The sequence below is a fragment of the Eubalaena glacialis genome, chromosome 4 (genome assembly GCF_028564815.1).
Source record: "Eubalaena glacialis isolate mEubGla1 chromosome 4, mEubGla1.1.hap2.+ XY, whole genome shotgun sequence".
Lineage (NCBI taxonomy): Eukaryota > Metazoa > Chordata > Mammalia > Artiodactyla > Balaenidae > Eubalaena > Eubalaena glacialis.
Genome location: NC_083719.1, coordinates 40,518,752 through 40,534,170, shown reverse-complemented (window position 1 = coordinate 40,534,170; position 15,419 = coordinate 40,518,752). Strand labels below are relative to the sequence as shown.

The window sequence follows — 15,419 nt, the reverse complement described above, 5'->3', positions numbered from 1 at the left end:
AGATGGAAGATACGGGAAACTGACAATTTTTGTTTGTTTTGTACCTTCTACATACATACACACACACACACACACTCAGGCACACTTTCCCTCCATTACTTTCTTTTACTCAACTGCTTTCCCCTCTGGAGCCTTGGAAAAGAAGAGTACATTTTACTTAGGACTGAAACAATGAATGGATTTCATATAATATTTTTTAGATTTTGGTGTACAATGCAGCAATCATTGTGCTGAATAGTCATTTTAAATATTTTACTTTGGTCATAAGGACAAACAGCTGCTGTTGAGATATACCAAAGGAACACCTGTCCTTCACCTTCCAACAGTTTGCCACAGTACACATTAGCTCTACTGTAGATATATAGTAAATTCACAGTAGTGGGTATTTTGTGAGCAGGGAGAGAGGATCCTTGTGATGTGAGCAAAGAGATTTTATCTGTGTTTATTTTTCCTTTAAAAGGACTAACAGCAAATATGACAAGATGTTAACAACTGTTGATTCTGTTTGATGTGTACATAGGATTTTGTTGTACTGTTCTTTACATTTTCAACTTTTCCTAAAATTTTCAAAAGAGAAAAAGAAGCTATTTAAAAAAATATACTGATCACTGGCAAAATGTGTGTCTCTGCCCTCTACACTACACAAACAGATTCTCTGAGTTCTTTCTATGTACAGACAAAGGAGAAAAATAGATGTTAAAGGCTAGTCTTTAAATGAAGTTTGGACATGGATATGGTAAGATTTAATCCTTTTTACAGTTCTAATTCCTTAAAGGATCACCAAAACTTCCTAATTCTCTTGAAGATCAAGGTCATAACTAAATGAACATCAGCTGAAGGAGACAATTAAACGACCTTCCTTAAAGAAAATCTGGTAGCTCTGAAACCAGGGCTGGCTTTCTATGGCAGAGCTCTTGAGTATACCCTTTCTGTTTCAAATATCTTCAGCAAATTGCCCTTGACCCCCAATTACCACCATCCAGTATTCTTTCTTTAAAATAAGCATTGACTTCCCTGCATGTTTTTAAACATTAACATATCCCAGGAGAATCCCTTTCTTTGGGACAGGAGAATCCCTTTCTTTGGGACAGGAGAATCCAGGCCTTATGATTAAACATGTGAAGCAATGAAAAGAAAGAAAATTTGGGACAGGGATAAGGGGACACAAAAATATTTTGAACTGGGAGACACTGAAAATGGAGGTAAAGGATTCTAAAAATTTAGAAATATTATTTGCAACTGGTCCTGCCTGAAAGGAATCAAGAGCAATTAAAAATAAACTTAAACATGAAAAACTGATATAAGAAGAGTACTTAGTAATATCATTATGGAGTCTTATTTATATACAAAACTCAATAAACTCTGTGTCCTACAGCTAGACCCTCTGTGAAACACATAGGCAAAAACCATATAGGGACATGGTATTTAGAGTGGTATTTATGCAGGAGCAAAAGCAGCCAGAATATTTCTTCAGTTAGTTTTCAAAGATGAATATTCATCTTAAGTGGTTGCCTTTGGAAAACAAAGTTCCCTACAGGCTCAGAGCTTTCAAAGAACACTTTGATTTACTTTGAATGTGCGGTCACATTTAGTCAATTATTTAAGAGTGCACACTCAGCACACCTAAATGTGTGCACTTTTGTGCATGCAAATTGGTGATCTACGGGCAGGTAAATGTAAAATTACCCCATCTGTTTGTGGTTATTTTTCTCATGGGCCCCATATAACTAGAACCACATGCTTTTCTAACATTTATGAGTCTAAAGCTGCACATGAAATTTTAAATTTTTGAAAATCCAACCCATTCTTTGGAGTATCCATATTAACTGTTTCAGCCCCCTTAAAACACTGATCTTAGCAGGCAGGTGAAGTGAGGGCATGGGTAATGAACTCTTCAGAATCAGCTGAGTGTCCAGAAGTTGAAGGCACTTAAGAGAAGGATCCTTAACATTAGTCAAACTGACCATTAGATTTCCTGTGATTTTGGTGTTTAGTTTTTGTTCAGAAGCTTTCATGATGATTAAGGGGAGAAACAGCAAAAGATAAGAGCTGAGTGAGATCAGAAAAAATACAGAGAAGAGGAGCTGAACATTGTAAGAAAAGGACAGTTCTATAGGTTCTTATAGAATGAAATTCAACCACAGGGTGGGTTATGTGTGCTCCCTGAAGGAAACTGCAGAAGGGAGGAAGGGAAGGATGTGAATTAGAGGGAATTTGGAGAAAGTAAAGAAAAAAGAGAGAGAGCACAAATCATGAAATCCTTTCCACTTCTTTTCTTTTTTTTTAAAAGATTTTTTTTTGATGTGGACCATTTATAAAGTCTTCATTGAACCTGCTACAATACTGCTTCTGTTTTATGCTTTGGTTCTTTTTTGGCCGTGAGGCATGTGGGAACCCGCACCCCCTGCATTGGAAGACAAAGTCCCAACCGTTGGACCACCAGGGAAGTCCCTCCACTTCTTTTCAATCTTTTCACTGAAAATGATTTCAAATAAGACAACATTTAATTTGCCCTCTTAAAAACTCTTATTTGAGAGCTTCAATAACCCTAAATCCGTAAAATTTAAATCTGTAAAATGCTGTAAAATTATAGACATATTAGGGTATAAATATATATTGAGTAGAAGCAGACTGATATTAATCCATTTTTTTAGATTGAGATTCCTAGAAGCTGAAAACAAAGAATAAAAGGAAAAGATATTATCTAATATTATGTCTTAGTACCCAAGAATGTGATGCTGTAGACTACAGTGATTTTTTGGACTGATTCTCCATCAATCAAAGCCTTGGAATAAGAGGAAAGATAAGAGTGATGAGATTGTAATACAGAAAAATTTGATCCTATAACTATTAGTTAATCAGTTGAATCTCTTTTCAACAAGATGGCTTTAAATATTGCTAAGGCAACTGTTCAGTTAATACTCCATAAGGGCTAGATCGTAAGCAGTTATTTTTGCACAGTCTTTTACTTTGGCTTATTTTTTTATCCATATACCTTGCTGTGTCTATTCCAAGGGCTGTCATCGTCTGGCGGCCACCTCTCTGGACTATTTTATTTGCTGCAACAAGCACCTCTTCCGTCGATGAGTACTTATTGAGGTTGAACTCATGGGTTACATTTTCTCCATACTGTACAATTCCAACCTGAAATACCAAGCCACTGTGAGTTATCCATCTAGCAGACTTCCCTGTTTCAATTTTTTTGCGTTTAAACATATGCATCAGATGTAATAATACATTTTAGTCTTTCAGATGAGTTTAAAACTCTATCAGTACACAAATCTTTCTACTTTGACAGTAATGATCATTGCCATTTGTGGATGCCAAAGAACACAAATGAAAGTGTTGTTATTAAACCTCTCAAAGGACTGGCTTATCTCTTCAACAGTGTTTACTGAATGACTCTGGTAAGCTTGGGGAGGGGGTAGAACATGAAACTGACATGGCCTCTGCCTTCATGGAGCTTCTAAACTAGAGGGAGAGAGAGATTAAACACAAGAATCATTTAAATACAGGTTCAATCGTAAACTGTGAAAAGGGCTGTAACAGAAAAGCTATTATTGGCAAGTATAACCGAGGAGCCTAATTTAAAGTGAAGGCTCAGGGAAGGCCTTTCAGAAGTGATATTTGATCCTTAAAAGACATGTGCTAGAAGGGTGGAGACCTGTTCAGATGGTGGCTGAGAGGGAGGATGGGGTCCACACAAAGGGAACTGTGCAAGTGAAGAAGCTGAGATGGGAAAGAGGTAGGGGCTCTAAGAACAGAAAGAAAGTCAGTGAGTCTGGACCAAGCTAGGAGGGGAGAGTGGGGCAAGACGAAGTTGGAAGAATAAGCAGGGGATGTATCTGGCAAAGACACACATGTGCTTCCTGCTTTATGTAGCTCAGCTGTAGCATCACATCTCCTAAATCAGCCCTTCCCTCTCTTTTCTTGTTCTCTGTCTTCCCTCTCTTACTTCCATTCTCCTTTCATTCTTTCTTTCCTACAGGTTGGATAATGCAGGCAGCTAACGGCAGAGCCATCATGAAGTAAAATGACTTAGAAGGTTAAGTGCTACTGCTTCAATTTCCCTTGCTCCATATCCTCCCCCACCCCTTGCTCATTTTCCTTATCCTTTTTCTACACCCTCCTTTGAAGGTTTATGTGAACCAATAAGCTAATCTATATCAAAAATTGTGCCTGAAGTTACTTTTTGTTTAACCTTCCTACCCCAAAATTAGGGACTCAGATAATTCTTTACCCAAAGGAATGTCTTTTTAATGTAGGAGTTCTGGGCACTTCATTTCTTAGGTAGGGGAAGTAACTTGAGAAAGGGCTGCTTTCTTTCCAGGCAGTTGTCTAGCTTGCCCATGGTTCAGCCAGTCTTATTTCCAAGTCTGATCCTATTTCCAAACGGCATAAATGATCAGCATCTACCTTGTACTTCCCTTGATGTCACTGTTGTCAGAAATCTTCAGGCTTAATTATTTGTCTGATTTATAGATACATTTCTACAGCTTGGTTCTTTTGGAAACCAAAAGCATACCCTGGCACTTGCAGAAACAAATAAGAGAACTCCCAATTAAACATAATCTTTATCGTCTCTGCGCTACCTTCTGGAGTATACTAGACAACCTGGAGCAATTATGCCACCATGCCTTAATACTATCCTATATTTTTTACTGCTTTTTTTAGCTTTCTTTCCTAACTTATTCAAATTATAGTAACAGAAATTAGTATCACATTTTATAAATGAAGAAGCTGAGTTAAAAAAAACTCACTTTCCATAATGAAGGGGCAGAAGGAGGCCTAGTCTAGGATGTGTATCCTTCATCTCTCTATTTTGTCTCAGTAAAAACTTACTTCGCCCAAATCCCTTCATTTTCTTTTTTTGTTTTTCCTAGTCATATTTTGTTTTTGAGGTGCTTGCGTTAAATCTTTATAGGTGTAAACTCACTTGTTACAGCACATAGAATTATGTTCCCACTTAAGTCTCCTCTTTTATTTTTAAATTAAAAATTTTTTCTTTTTTTAAAAATTGGCATATAGCTGACTTCCCCCCATTTTCTAATCACCTCAGCTTTTGCTAAATGCTGCTGCCACTTCATGGCTACTCAATGAGTTCAGGTAGCTAGCTAGCCAACTGAGATACATTAGAAAATACGATAAAACAGACAAACAAACAAGTAAATAGATCATATTTTTTAAAAAGAAATGGAATATACGAATCCTTCCTTAGAATTGCTGAGTCAGGTATAAGATAAATAAGAAATAATTAGAGAACATATGCGAGTATAAGAGAAGGTACACCATAAGCTGAATAAACACAAAATCTGCTCAATCCACGTCCAGGTTAGGTTTGCTCTTTGACTGTATATTTCACCTAATATCTGTCACCATCTGTTCCAAGACTATGTCCTATTATAATTGGAAAAAGACAATTATTCGTCTCTCATGACTCCAATTCAGGTTATTTCCTTGACAATTAAATGTTATGTACAGTTATCTATTACTTTCTGAATAGATTTAAAATTCTTTTCCCAATGACCCTAACAGCTTTTAATTAGTAATCCAGGGAGACACTGAAAAATTATCAAGGGAAACCACGTAGGTTTGACATTGTCTTTGTGTATATAAATGCTCAGGGTAAATAAAAGTAAAATGATTTTGTCACTTAGATAATCATTATACCTAATTTATGGTACCAAGGTGAATAAATGCTGCTGTGGAAGTTAATTGCTCATCCATTCAGGGTGTCTTACAGAGTTGGTTTTGTTTTTATTTCTCTTTGTTTAGATTTGATTAAGCAGGAGACTAAAGAACTTTGAAAACTGTCACTCCTGTCATTATTCTTGGACATTTTACTACCTGGATGAATCTACTGAACACCCTAGTCTCTCATTTCTTTGACTTCCTTGGCTTTAGTAATATTTTCCTCTAGTTTGCCTATGTCATCCACTTCCAAGGTCTTAGCCTTCACCTTGTCATCTGGAAAAATTGCAGCACCTCAATCTCAATGTCAAGTGTTCTTCTCTCTGATCATTAACTTCGGCTCATTTACCTAGTATATCCAATTCATCAATTCCTTGACCACATTAAGATGTCTAATTAATTCACAGATCTTATCTTTTTTTTTTTTGTACCCAGCCTAGATTCCATGATCCATCACCATAATCATTTACTTGCAAACATTTAACTACTTTAACCTTTTTTTCCCTCCATTAACTAATTTGGCTAACTTCCAACTCCAGTTAAGTCCAAATATCTCCTTCCCTGTGTGTGATCCTATGACACTGAATTTTGTTAGACAAAAATCACATACCTTGTAGACTGGTCTCACTTTGAAGTTTTGCTCATGAATCCCAAATGCGGTTGCACATAGCACTGCCCAACAATCCTACTACTTTTTACTAATGAGTGTACTGTTCCCTTCGATCAAATTCTAGTGATAAGCTATTAACTCCTCAGGAAAAAAATAGCATCTCATTTATACATGGGGAGGAGTTCACATGAGAAGAGATGGAAGTCATGCCAACTAAATAAGGCTGCTTTGTGATGTAACATTTTACATTTACAACGCACTTTCCATATCTTATAGAACATACTATGAACTGATTACTATGAATTGGATTATCCGGAAAAATTATCTTCACACCAGGAATAGCAGAAGATGTAACACCTTGGTATGTCAGAGATCAGTGCTTTATATCTTCTATCTATCTATCTATCATCTATCTCTCTTACTACTTAACATATATCTCACTTTTATAAGCTTATTTTTTGTAAACGTTAGGATATAAGAGAACTTATAACTGCCTGTTCCCTTACCCTTTCTGTACACTTTGCTTCTAACAGCTCCACCTGAGACTTTCCTCAGATGATTGTCCTTGGACTGCTAGAGCTGCTTTGCCCCAAAGGTTCAAAGAGTCAGAAGTGCCTGGGAGTTTTCTCCCTCTTCACCCCTTGCCCTGATCCATAGGTAATGCCTGAGTGCAGGAAAATGCAAGACCAGCCCCTCGACTTAACTTGGAGCCCCTTCCAGATCAGGCTGAGGCCTTGACTTCACCTGAACTCACATGCTTGCTTGTCCTCTGTGGCTGCTCTGTTTTGTTCCCCCAAATCCCTTCCTATTTTCTTTTGGAAGCACTCCCTTCATGAATTGCTATCACTGGACTCCTCCTCTCAGAGTTTGCTTCTGGGGGACTGGATCTAAGGCAGCTATTATCTATGTTTCTTCATTCCTTCTTCAGCCCAGGCCAGACATCATTGCCTTGAACCTGGACCACGGCAGTCACGGGTCTTTCCACTGCTGATCTCCCTCCCTCCATTTCCACTTCCTCAAATCCTTCTACATACTAATAGTAGATTTACTGTCTTTAAATTCTGCTTTTATCATGTGTCTTCCTTGTTCAAAAGCTCCAATAACTCTTCATTGCCTACATCAAGGATTTTGAAATATACTTTAAAAGAGAATTGTACTTGTAATTAAAATAGAAAATAGATAAAGCTTCAAGCTGCTTCTTGAAATACTAGGCCTATAGGTTAAAATTCAGTTTTTTCCTCCTGACTTTCAGCCACTCAACAGTCTGGCCCTAACTTCTTTATTCATCCTCATCTTTAGGACTCCTCAGGATGAACTCTATCCAGACCAAATGCCCTTCGTTTTCCCTCCAACTAAGCTAAGTCTACCCATTCGGTAAGATTCAGTTCAAGTTTCACTTTCTCTGCAGCTTTGTCCACCTCGTTGCCAAGAGTCCATACTGATCTTCTCCTTCTTCAAACTGTGAAGCAAACTTGTCTGTGCTGCTCCTGTGAGCCCTGCATTCTTCTCAACTTTTGTACGCCTGCTTTATCTCCCAACTCCATTGTAAGTTCGGAAGGGGCAAGCAGGGGTAAAGAGCATGGACTGCATCATAGCTTTTGGTATTCTCTTATCCTGTACCACTGTTTTGCTTTGCTCACAGTTGACCCTCATACATTCTTACTAGATGACTATAACATTTCACATAGGCAAGTAGAAAACTGAGATAGTAGGGAAATAATGATAAACAGAAAAAGAGAGATATAAAGAAGTGTGGGAAATTAGAAGAGTGGGCAGTGGGAACTCACATCTCAGGAAAATGACATTCAGTGTAGGTCTCCGGCTGACACAGGGGTTCTTATTTCCTTAGGAACCAGATAGAATAAGGTCAGCTGTGTCTTCCCCAGAAAAGGGTGCCATTTACTAATTTTCATCACAGGAGAATGCTCAAATCACAAAACATATGTAATGCTTTGCTGAGTACTGGTGAGACCCACTTTAGTAGAAATAGTTTCAGTCCCAGCTTAGTTTATAATTTAAGGCAGGTGAAACAGATTTGTACTAGCATAATGGGTATACATGCATCTACAACCGAGTCAAATAAGTATGAGAATTAAATAATGAGATAAAAAGTGATGAACACACCTGGTGAGGAAACAGGAGGGGAGAGAATCGCAAGCACATTTATTGTCTCACTTGTAAGGCCCTCATGGAGGAAGGAGGATCCAGCTTTCTGAATGAGCTACCCAGGTAAAGAACAGACAGCAGAGTATGATAGTAGAATGGGAGGAAGCAAAGCAGGCTTGAGCCTGGAAAATCTGTCAAGGATGATCAGTAAAGACATTTAAATCATTCCAGAATTTGCGGAAAGATAAACAATCAATAATCATCATATTTGACTTGAAGGGGCCAACTGCATTGGAATGGTACAAGACCCAGAGGGTGGAGTTAAGTAGAGAGCTGGTGAGGAATAGTAAAGATGGAAAGATTCTAGTCATTTTTGCTAAATGCAAAAAAGTAGGCAGAGATGGCAGCTAAAAGGAGAAACTGGGTTAAATGTGGGCTTTCTTTAAGGGAGAATGGGTAGAGCAGCTTATGGCATCAGTAAAAGAGTAGATGAAGATAGTAACAGTAGATTCTTATAAAGGGGGGATAGACCACAGTAGAAAGAAAAGTTACTTTTCAGAGACAACTGTAAGGGACACATTTAGCTCCTGGGGAGATGCAGTTTGAACTTCCTGATTAAGCAGTTGTAATTACAATCTAAGTCCAAAGAGAAGTAAGAGGTGATTCACATTATAGCATAAACCAGGCATACAACTGGCTGAGGATTCTGTTATATGAACAAGAGGTTTGTAACACTTAGAACTTTCCACTTAAACATAAAATTTGCAATCATGTTTCAGATAAGCCCCAAACTAATATTCCCTTACCCCTTTTCCAGGGAATACTAACTCTCTCAGTTGCTAGGTATGATTTTTTAAAAACAGTCCATGATCAAATAATCTTGGAAAGCAATTGTTAATACAAAGTATAACAGTTTCTCTGTCTCTGTCTGTCTGCCTCCCTCTGCTATTTATATTAAGTAAAAAAATGCCACACATTTCAAATGGAGCAAAAGAGCAAGGCTTTCTCTCACTCCTGAATTGCTCTACTCTGACTCATAAGTGGATTCTTTTGAAAGTGCTCCCGGAATCTTTAATATGAAAACATGCATTGTGAATCACGAATTGGAAGACCTGATGTATTTTATTTTTATTTAAGAGAATATTTTTTTGTAAGGAACATATTCAACACCTCAAACAACATAGCTTGGAAAACATTGCTTTATTCTAATATTGAGTTATCTACTCATAAAGATCAATGAATTGTTCTGCTTTATTCACCCTTGTTATATTTATGTCACACTGTCATGCATTGCAATTATCCAAATACAAGACTTTACTTCATTTCTAAGTTGGAAGATTTTTCAGGATTAGGGACAAAGTATTAGAGTTTGTTATTTATATTGCTATCACATCTAGCATAATACTTGACCAATAGATACTTCATAAATATCTGCTAAATTAAAATGAATTAATTATCCAAATGGCTTTTTCTCTTTTGAGGGTAGAAAAGAACAAGGAGGAAAGTGAGTGTGAGGAATATGGAAGGAATGATGCTGTTAGAAATCACAAAAATCACTAATTTTTTCTCATAAAACTTAAAGTCACAACAGAATGACAAGGGAGTTTTAAAAAAAGGGAAGTGTTTAAAATAGCTATTAAGTATACTGAGTCAAAGAATCATGAAGGAATGGAATTATTTCCTCATTTAGAATTATACGATTACCTTGTATTCTTAAGTTAGAGTTATAACACCAGCGCCTAAATTTTAATGACCATAATGAGCTAAGTTTCTGGGTTTTCATTCAACAATTAACATTATCCAAGCAACAGCTTCTTTAGGGGTGTAATGATAGGGAAGCACAGTAAAGCTTTCTGTGTTTCTGTAGGATGCACAATTGCTTAATCTGATAAGAGCTCAGACTTTGCGTCTGGTCATTTTATGTTTCCTTTTACCAAAGTAAGGTGCAAAAGCCCTGCCCTACAACATGCTTCTACTGCAATTAAGTGAGAGTATGAATGTGGTGGTAATACAGGCTTCAATCCAAATTAACTGTCAATACAAACCATTCAAGGCTGTGTTAGCTGAAACCTGGCTTAACCTTTGTCACTATGGAGAGGGATGAACAGGACTGGTTCACAGGTAGATGAAATGATTCCTCAGAAACACAAATAAAGTTGGTAAATTAAAGATGTTGGTCCTGGGCTTCCCTGGTGGCGCAGTGGTTAAGAATCCACCTGCCAATGCAGGGGACATGGGTTTGAGCCCTGGTCCGGGAAGACCCCACATGCCGCGGAGCAACTAAGCCCGCGTGCCACAACCACTGAAGTCCGTGTGCCTAGAGCCCATGCTCTGCAACAAGAGAAGCCACCTCAGTGAGAAGCCCGTGCACCGCAGTGAAAAGTAGCCCCCGCTCACCACAACTAGAGAAAGCCACTGCGCAGCAACGGAGACCCAATGCAGCCAAAAATAAATAAATAAAATAAATAAATTTATTAAAAAAAAAAATGTAGGTCCTAAGAAAAGGATGTCTTTAGCTGGTCTCTTACTTGATGGAAGATGCTGCAATGAAATTGACCCATGCTCAAAAATGTAAGGCTAGAAGATGTTAAAATGGGGAAGACTATGGGAGAAATCAGGACCAGAGGTGAATGGGGCTAGATGTGTTGAACACCTCCAAAGAAAAGCCTGAAACACAATGTAAAGGGGAGTCTAGGGTGTCCCCCACAAACAAGTCCCTTCTAGCTCAATGACTTCATGAAGCAGAGTGAGAGATGGTGGTCAGTACAATAATGATTTTTAACACAAGGAGAAATTTAAAATTCCAGAAATTACATTTTTCCAACATAAATGACTTGCCTCCTACGTGCTAGGCAATGCAGGAAACTCTGAACTGTATTCCATAAGTAAAAGGATTAAGGCACAATGATGTCGTTGTGGAATTCACATTCCACCAGGAGAGACGCACTCACGAAACAAAAAGCGATGCCACTGAGTGAGAGAGCAGTGGATGAAGGGTGTGTAAATGCTGTGGGAATATAGAGGGGAAGGGATTTTTCTTGGGAAGGGTGGGGGGAATAACCACAGAAAAGGACAGAGAAAGTGACATTTGAACTGAGTCTCAGAAGTTTACCTCGCACATGGGGCCTGGGGTGGAGAAGGGCTTTCCGGGCAGAGAGAATCACGTGAGCATAGAGCAATGTGCTCAGGGAAGGCCAGGGTAGGAGTGGCTACAGGGCAAGAAGGGAAGGAGGCAGGAGACAGTGGAATGACAAGCCACTAGGTGACGAACATCTTATAAGTCACTGGAGAGCTTGGGTATTATTCCACAGGCAAGGATAGGAGATTTTTATTCAGGGAAATTCCATGATCCAGACTTTACATGGGAAAAATAACTCAGATGAGTGATGAATGGAGGTAGAGGACAACGGAGACCAGGACGCTAGTGAGCAGGGAGGTTCACCTCCTTCACAGCACCACTTTCAGAAACGACAGCCTGACTGACAAGGACATGGCTGCAGGGCTCAGACAGGTTTCTTCGCAGACCTCACAACAGTGAATCAGCCCTCATAGTTTAGGCTCCTCGGGAAATGGCCATAAAATGTGTAGTAAAAAGAAAGATAAATAATATTTCTAAAATTTAATTAATTTCCCTCTTTCATTTTGCCTGGTTTAATATTATGCTATACTCTTGATAGGAACAGTCTAGACGTTGTTCCATTAGTATATTTCACTTTTTATATCAAGCCTCACAATTTACTGCTTTTATTTAGGGTAATGCACTTGTATATGGCATATTTATATCATTCTCATTTATTATTAAAAGCAATGTTATGTTTAGGTATTGAGGATCAATAAGACCTCCATAATGTTTATACCATCATATCTTTTATGGTAAGCTCAGAGTGTTTCAGGTTTGTTTTTATAGGTGGTTTTTTACAAAACAATTTTATAGCCTTTACTCTGTCTTGGGTAAAAAACTGGTTTGCAAAAGTTCCTTGACTATGTTTGCAAAAAGTGTTAATGGGACCACACAGAAACATGGGAGAAACTTTGAGTAACTATTTAGGGTGAATGTTTTTGTCACTTGCATTGCATTTTTCTAATGTATACTAATTGTCATATGGAAACTTTAATGAAAGTTTTAAAATTTATTTTCCTTCCTACCTTTTTTTTTTCTGTGGAGGTGAAAATTACTTCCAGAAACATTCCATATCTTTGAGACTCCTTTCCAATAATTGCAATTATTAAATGAAAAATCTATGACTGCAGAGAGTAGGCCATAATATTTGATCTTTACCTTTTGTATCAAGTGAATAATTGTAATTAATATCGATATAACAAACAAGAACTCATGAGGTATAATTAGAATGTAAATTTTTTTTTTGGCCCGCGATCCCTTTAAAACTTATTTAGGGTGAAATTCTTCTACTCTCACTGGATGGAAAGATAAATGTCTTATGACTTCTATTATTTTTAGTTTTAAAATGTCTGTTTAAAAAAAGCTCTATATTTTAATTTAGGTTGTACCACATGAAAGTGCTGTATTTGTAGGTCAAAAAAGGATCAAATAGCAACAATTTCATACGGTTCAACCTAAACTAAAACAAAATCAATAAGACAAAATATCAAAGTTGATTTATAGTTAAATCTTCTCTCCTCCCCCTACTAAGGCTTATGGGAGGTGAGAAGCCTGTAGTTGAGGAAGGGGCGTGACTGGCTCTTTCTTTGTTTTTCTGCTCCTCTTCTCTCAGATTGCTAACTATAATATCTGACATCTCCACCGATGGAGGGAGGGAGGATAAATACAGGGTACAGAAATTCTTACTTGACTGGTGCTGTCCTAAGATGGAGTAGGTGCTAACAGGTGTTATCTTTCTGGTGGGCTCTTTGGAGATCTCCCTTCACCTGCATCCTTGACTGAGTGAATGCATCTCACTACTGTGGTCCCTAGGAATCAGGGATAGCTTCAGCTGTTCTGTGCAGAGGCCTCCACTCACTTCCAGGAGATTCTACGGACAGGAGCTAACATGATTCCATAATGATCCATGGGAAACACATTCTTTGTACCGACAACTCTGGGTGTGAGGCCAATCCCACTGCCTTAACTCGCCCGTCAGCAGCCAGACAGCTATCTTGCCCTTTAGATATTTCAGGCAGGAGTCAGACACTCATCAATTGCATGTCCCAACTTTCATAGACACACACCAAGCTCACTGTATGATCTCACTGAAGCCTTTCTCACTAGGCTCTTTCTACAGAGAAATCCACTTCACAAATCTGTCAACTTCATTCTTAATGCCTTTATATCCTTGATATGGGTGAGGAGTTTAAAGAGTCCTGTATCTAGCTCATAACTTTCCATCTTTGGAACTTTCCATCTTTGGAAAGATCTTTGCATCTTCTTCTGGGCAGTATCTCTTGAAATTCATTTTTATATTTAAGTAGGGGAAGGAAAAATTCCAGAAGTTAATTCTGCCAATCTTAGGGCAGGATTGGGTGCTTCAATTGAAAACAAACAAAAACAAAAGACAAAAAAAACCTTATTTAAACTATGTTATCAATAAATCAGGAAAAAAAATGATTGTTAAAACAAATTGTCTATGTTTTTTGAGAGAATTACTATAAGACCACATGAAAGAAAAGCATACATTTTAGTACGCATTTCTTTGAAGTGAAAGTATCTTTCCAAATTTCTATGAATGAGTTTCTTGTCTGACTCCACTGAAGGAAGGTCAAATTTAAAGGGTATTTAAATGTGTTGTACTTAAAACACTATTAAATACAGTTTGGCAAAAGTGATGGCTTAGTAAATGTCCTTCTCAATCCCTTTTGTTTAGAGAGTTACTTATGAAACTCGTCATTAATACAACTTAAACCAACATAGAAAAAGATTAGAAATTACTAAAGTATAAACACTAAAGCCTAACATATAAGTAATATACTTAAAGAATACTAAAATGCCAGTTATAGAAAAAGTCTCATTAAATGTTCACCTATCAGAGAAAAATACAAAAATACATTCATTACGATACACACATTTATTCAACAGGTGCTCATTAAAGGGCCACTATGTCACAGCAAAGCACTGGGCTGGCCACTGACAAGGATAAAAAGAGATATAAAGGCTTCAGTCTTGAGGTTCCTGTAATCTGGAGGGTGCAGCAAGCACAGACACACACACATACCACACACATCAATTTAATAATGCATTTAATCCACTGTTTCTCAAATTTAACCTATTTAAAAATCATGTGGGTTGCTTACTCAAAATGTAGGCTCTGTAGCCCCACCCTCAGAGATTCTGATTCTTAAAGTCTGGGGTACAGTCCAAGTACCTCTGGGATTCAGAAGCAGGAATTCCACGAGCCATATCTGGAGAAACACTGCTTTTTACAGAGGCTCCATGAAAGCAGTGGCCGCATCTGTCTTATTCTCCACAATTATCCAAGCCCTCACACAGAGCCTGGTACATAGTAAATCCTCAGGAAAAACAAGTGAATAAATGAATGAATGAGTCTGGCTAAGCTCCATAATGAATGACACAAGCAAAATGTGACATAAAAACTCAGCAATTTAAGCAGCCCCTCTGCAGATGCACCAAATGACTCAGTGCACAGGGTTGCATTCTGAAATCTTCCTCTTTGAGGAATGGGGTCATGGAACCAAGGAAATGTGACCTGACTCTTCTCGGAGTAAGTTTGTGTCCCTCCCATTCACTGGCAGCATCTAGACCCCAGGGATCGTCTCCATTCCTCTGAATAAAGCCACTGTTTCCTCCCAGAAAGACATAAAACTCCACGAAGCCCACTCCGGAAGGCTGGAATTCCACTGGTGCTGGACAGAATAGCTCCTCTATTGGGACTCTCACTACTGAAATGTAAGATTAATTATAGTTCTCATAGATGGAAACATCAGAACTGCAGCAGAATGGGTTGAGTATATAAGCAATTGATTGTTAGCTATTTCTTTACAAAACTGAGCCACGGGCATAGATCTCCACTGAAGCAGTGATTATTCCTCTAAAACAGCC

The 15,419-nt window shown here is 38.0% G+C and overlaps 1 protein-coding gene across 3 annotated transcripts in view; it reads right to left on the bottom strand.

Moving 5' to 3' along the window:
• The window catches only part of ITGA1 (integrin subunit alpha 1), a 216,502-nt gene that overhangs the window by 74,310 nt on the left and 126,773 nt on the right, over window positions 1-15,419 (bottom strand). For all 3 annotated transcript variants that reach the window (XM_061189246.1, XM_061189244.1, XM_061189245.1), the window contains one exon: window positions 2,996-3,144. In XM_061189246.1, the coding sequence (XP_061045229.1) occupies window positions 2,996-3,144 (149 nt within the window). The remainder of the gene's footprint in view (window positions 1-2,995; window positions 3,145-15,419) is intronic.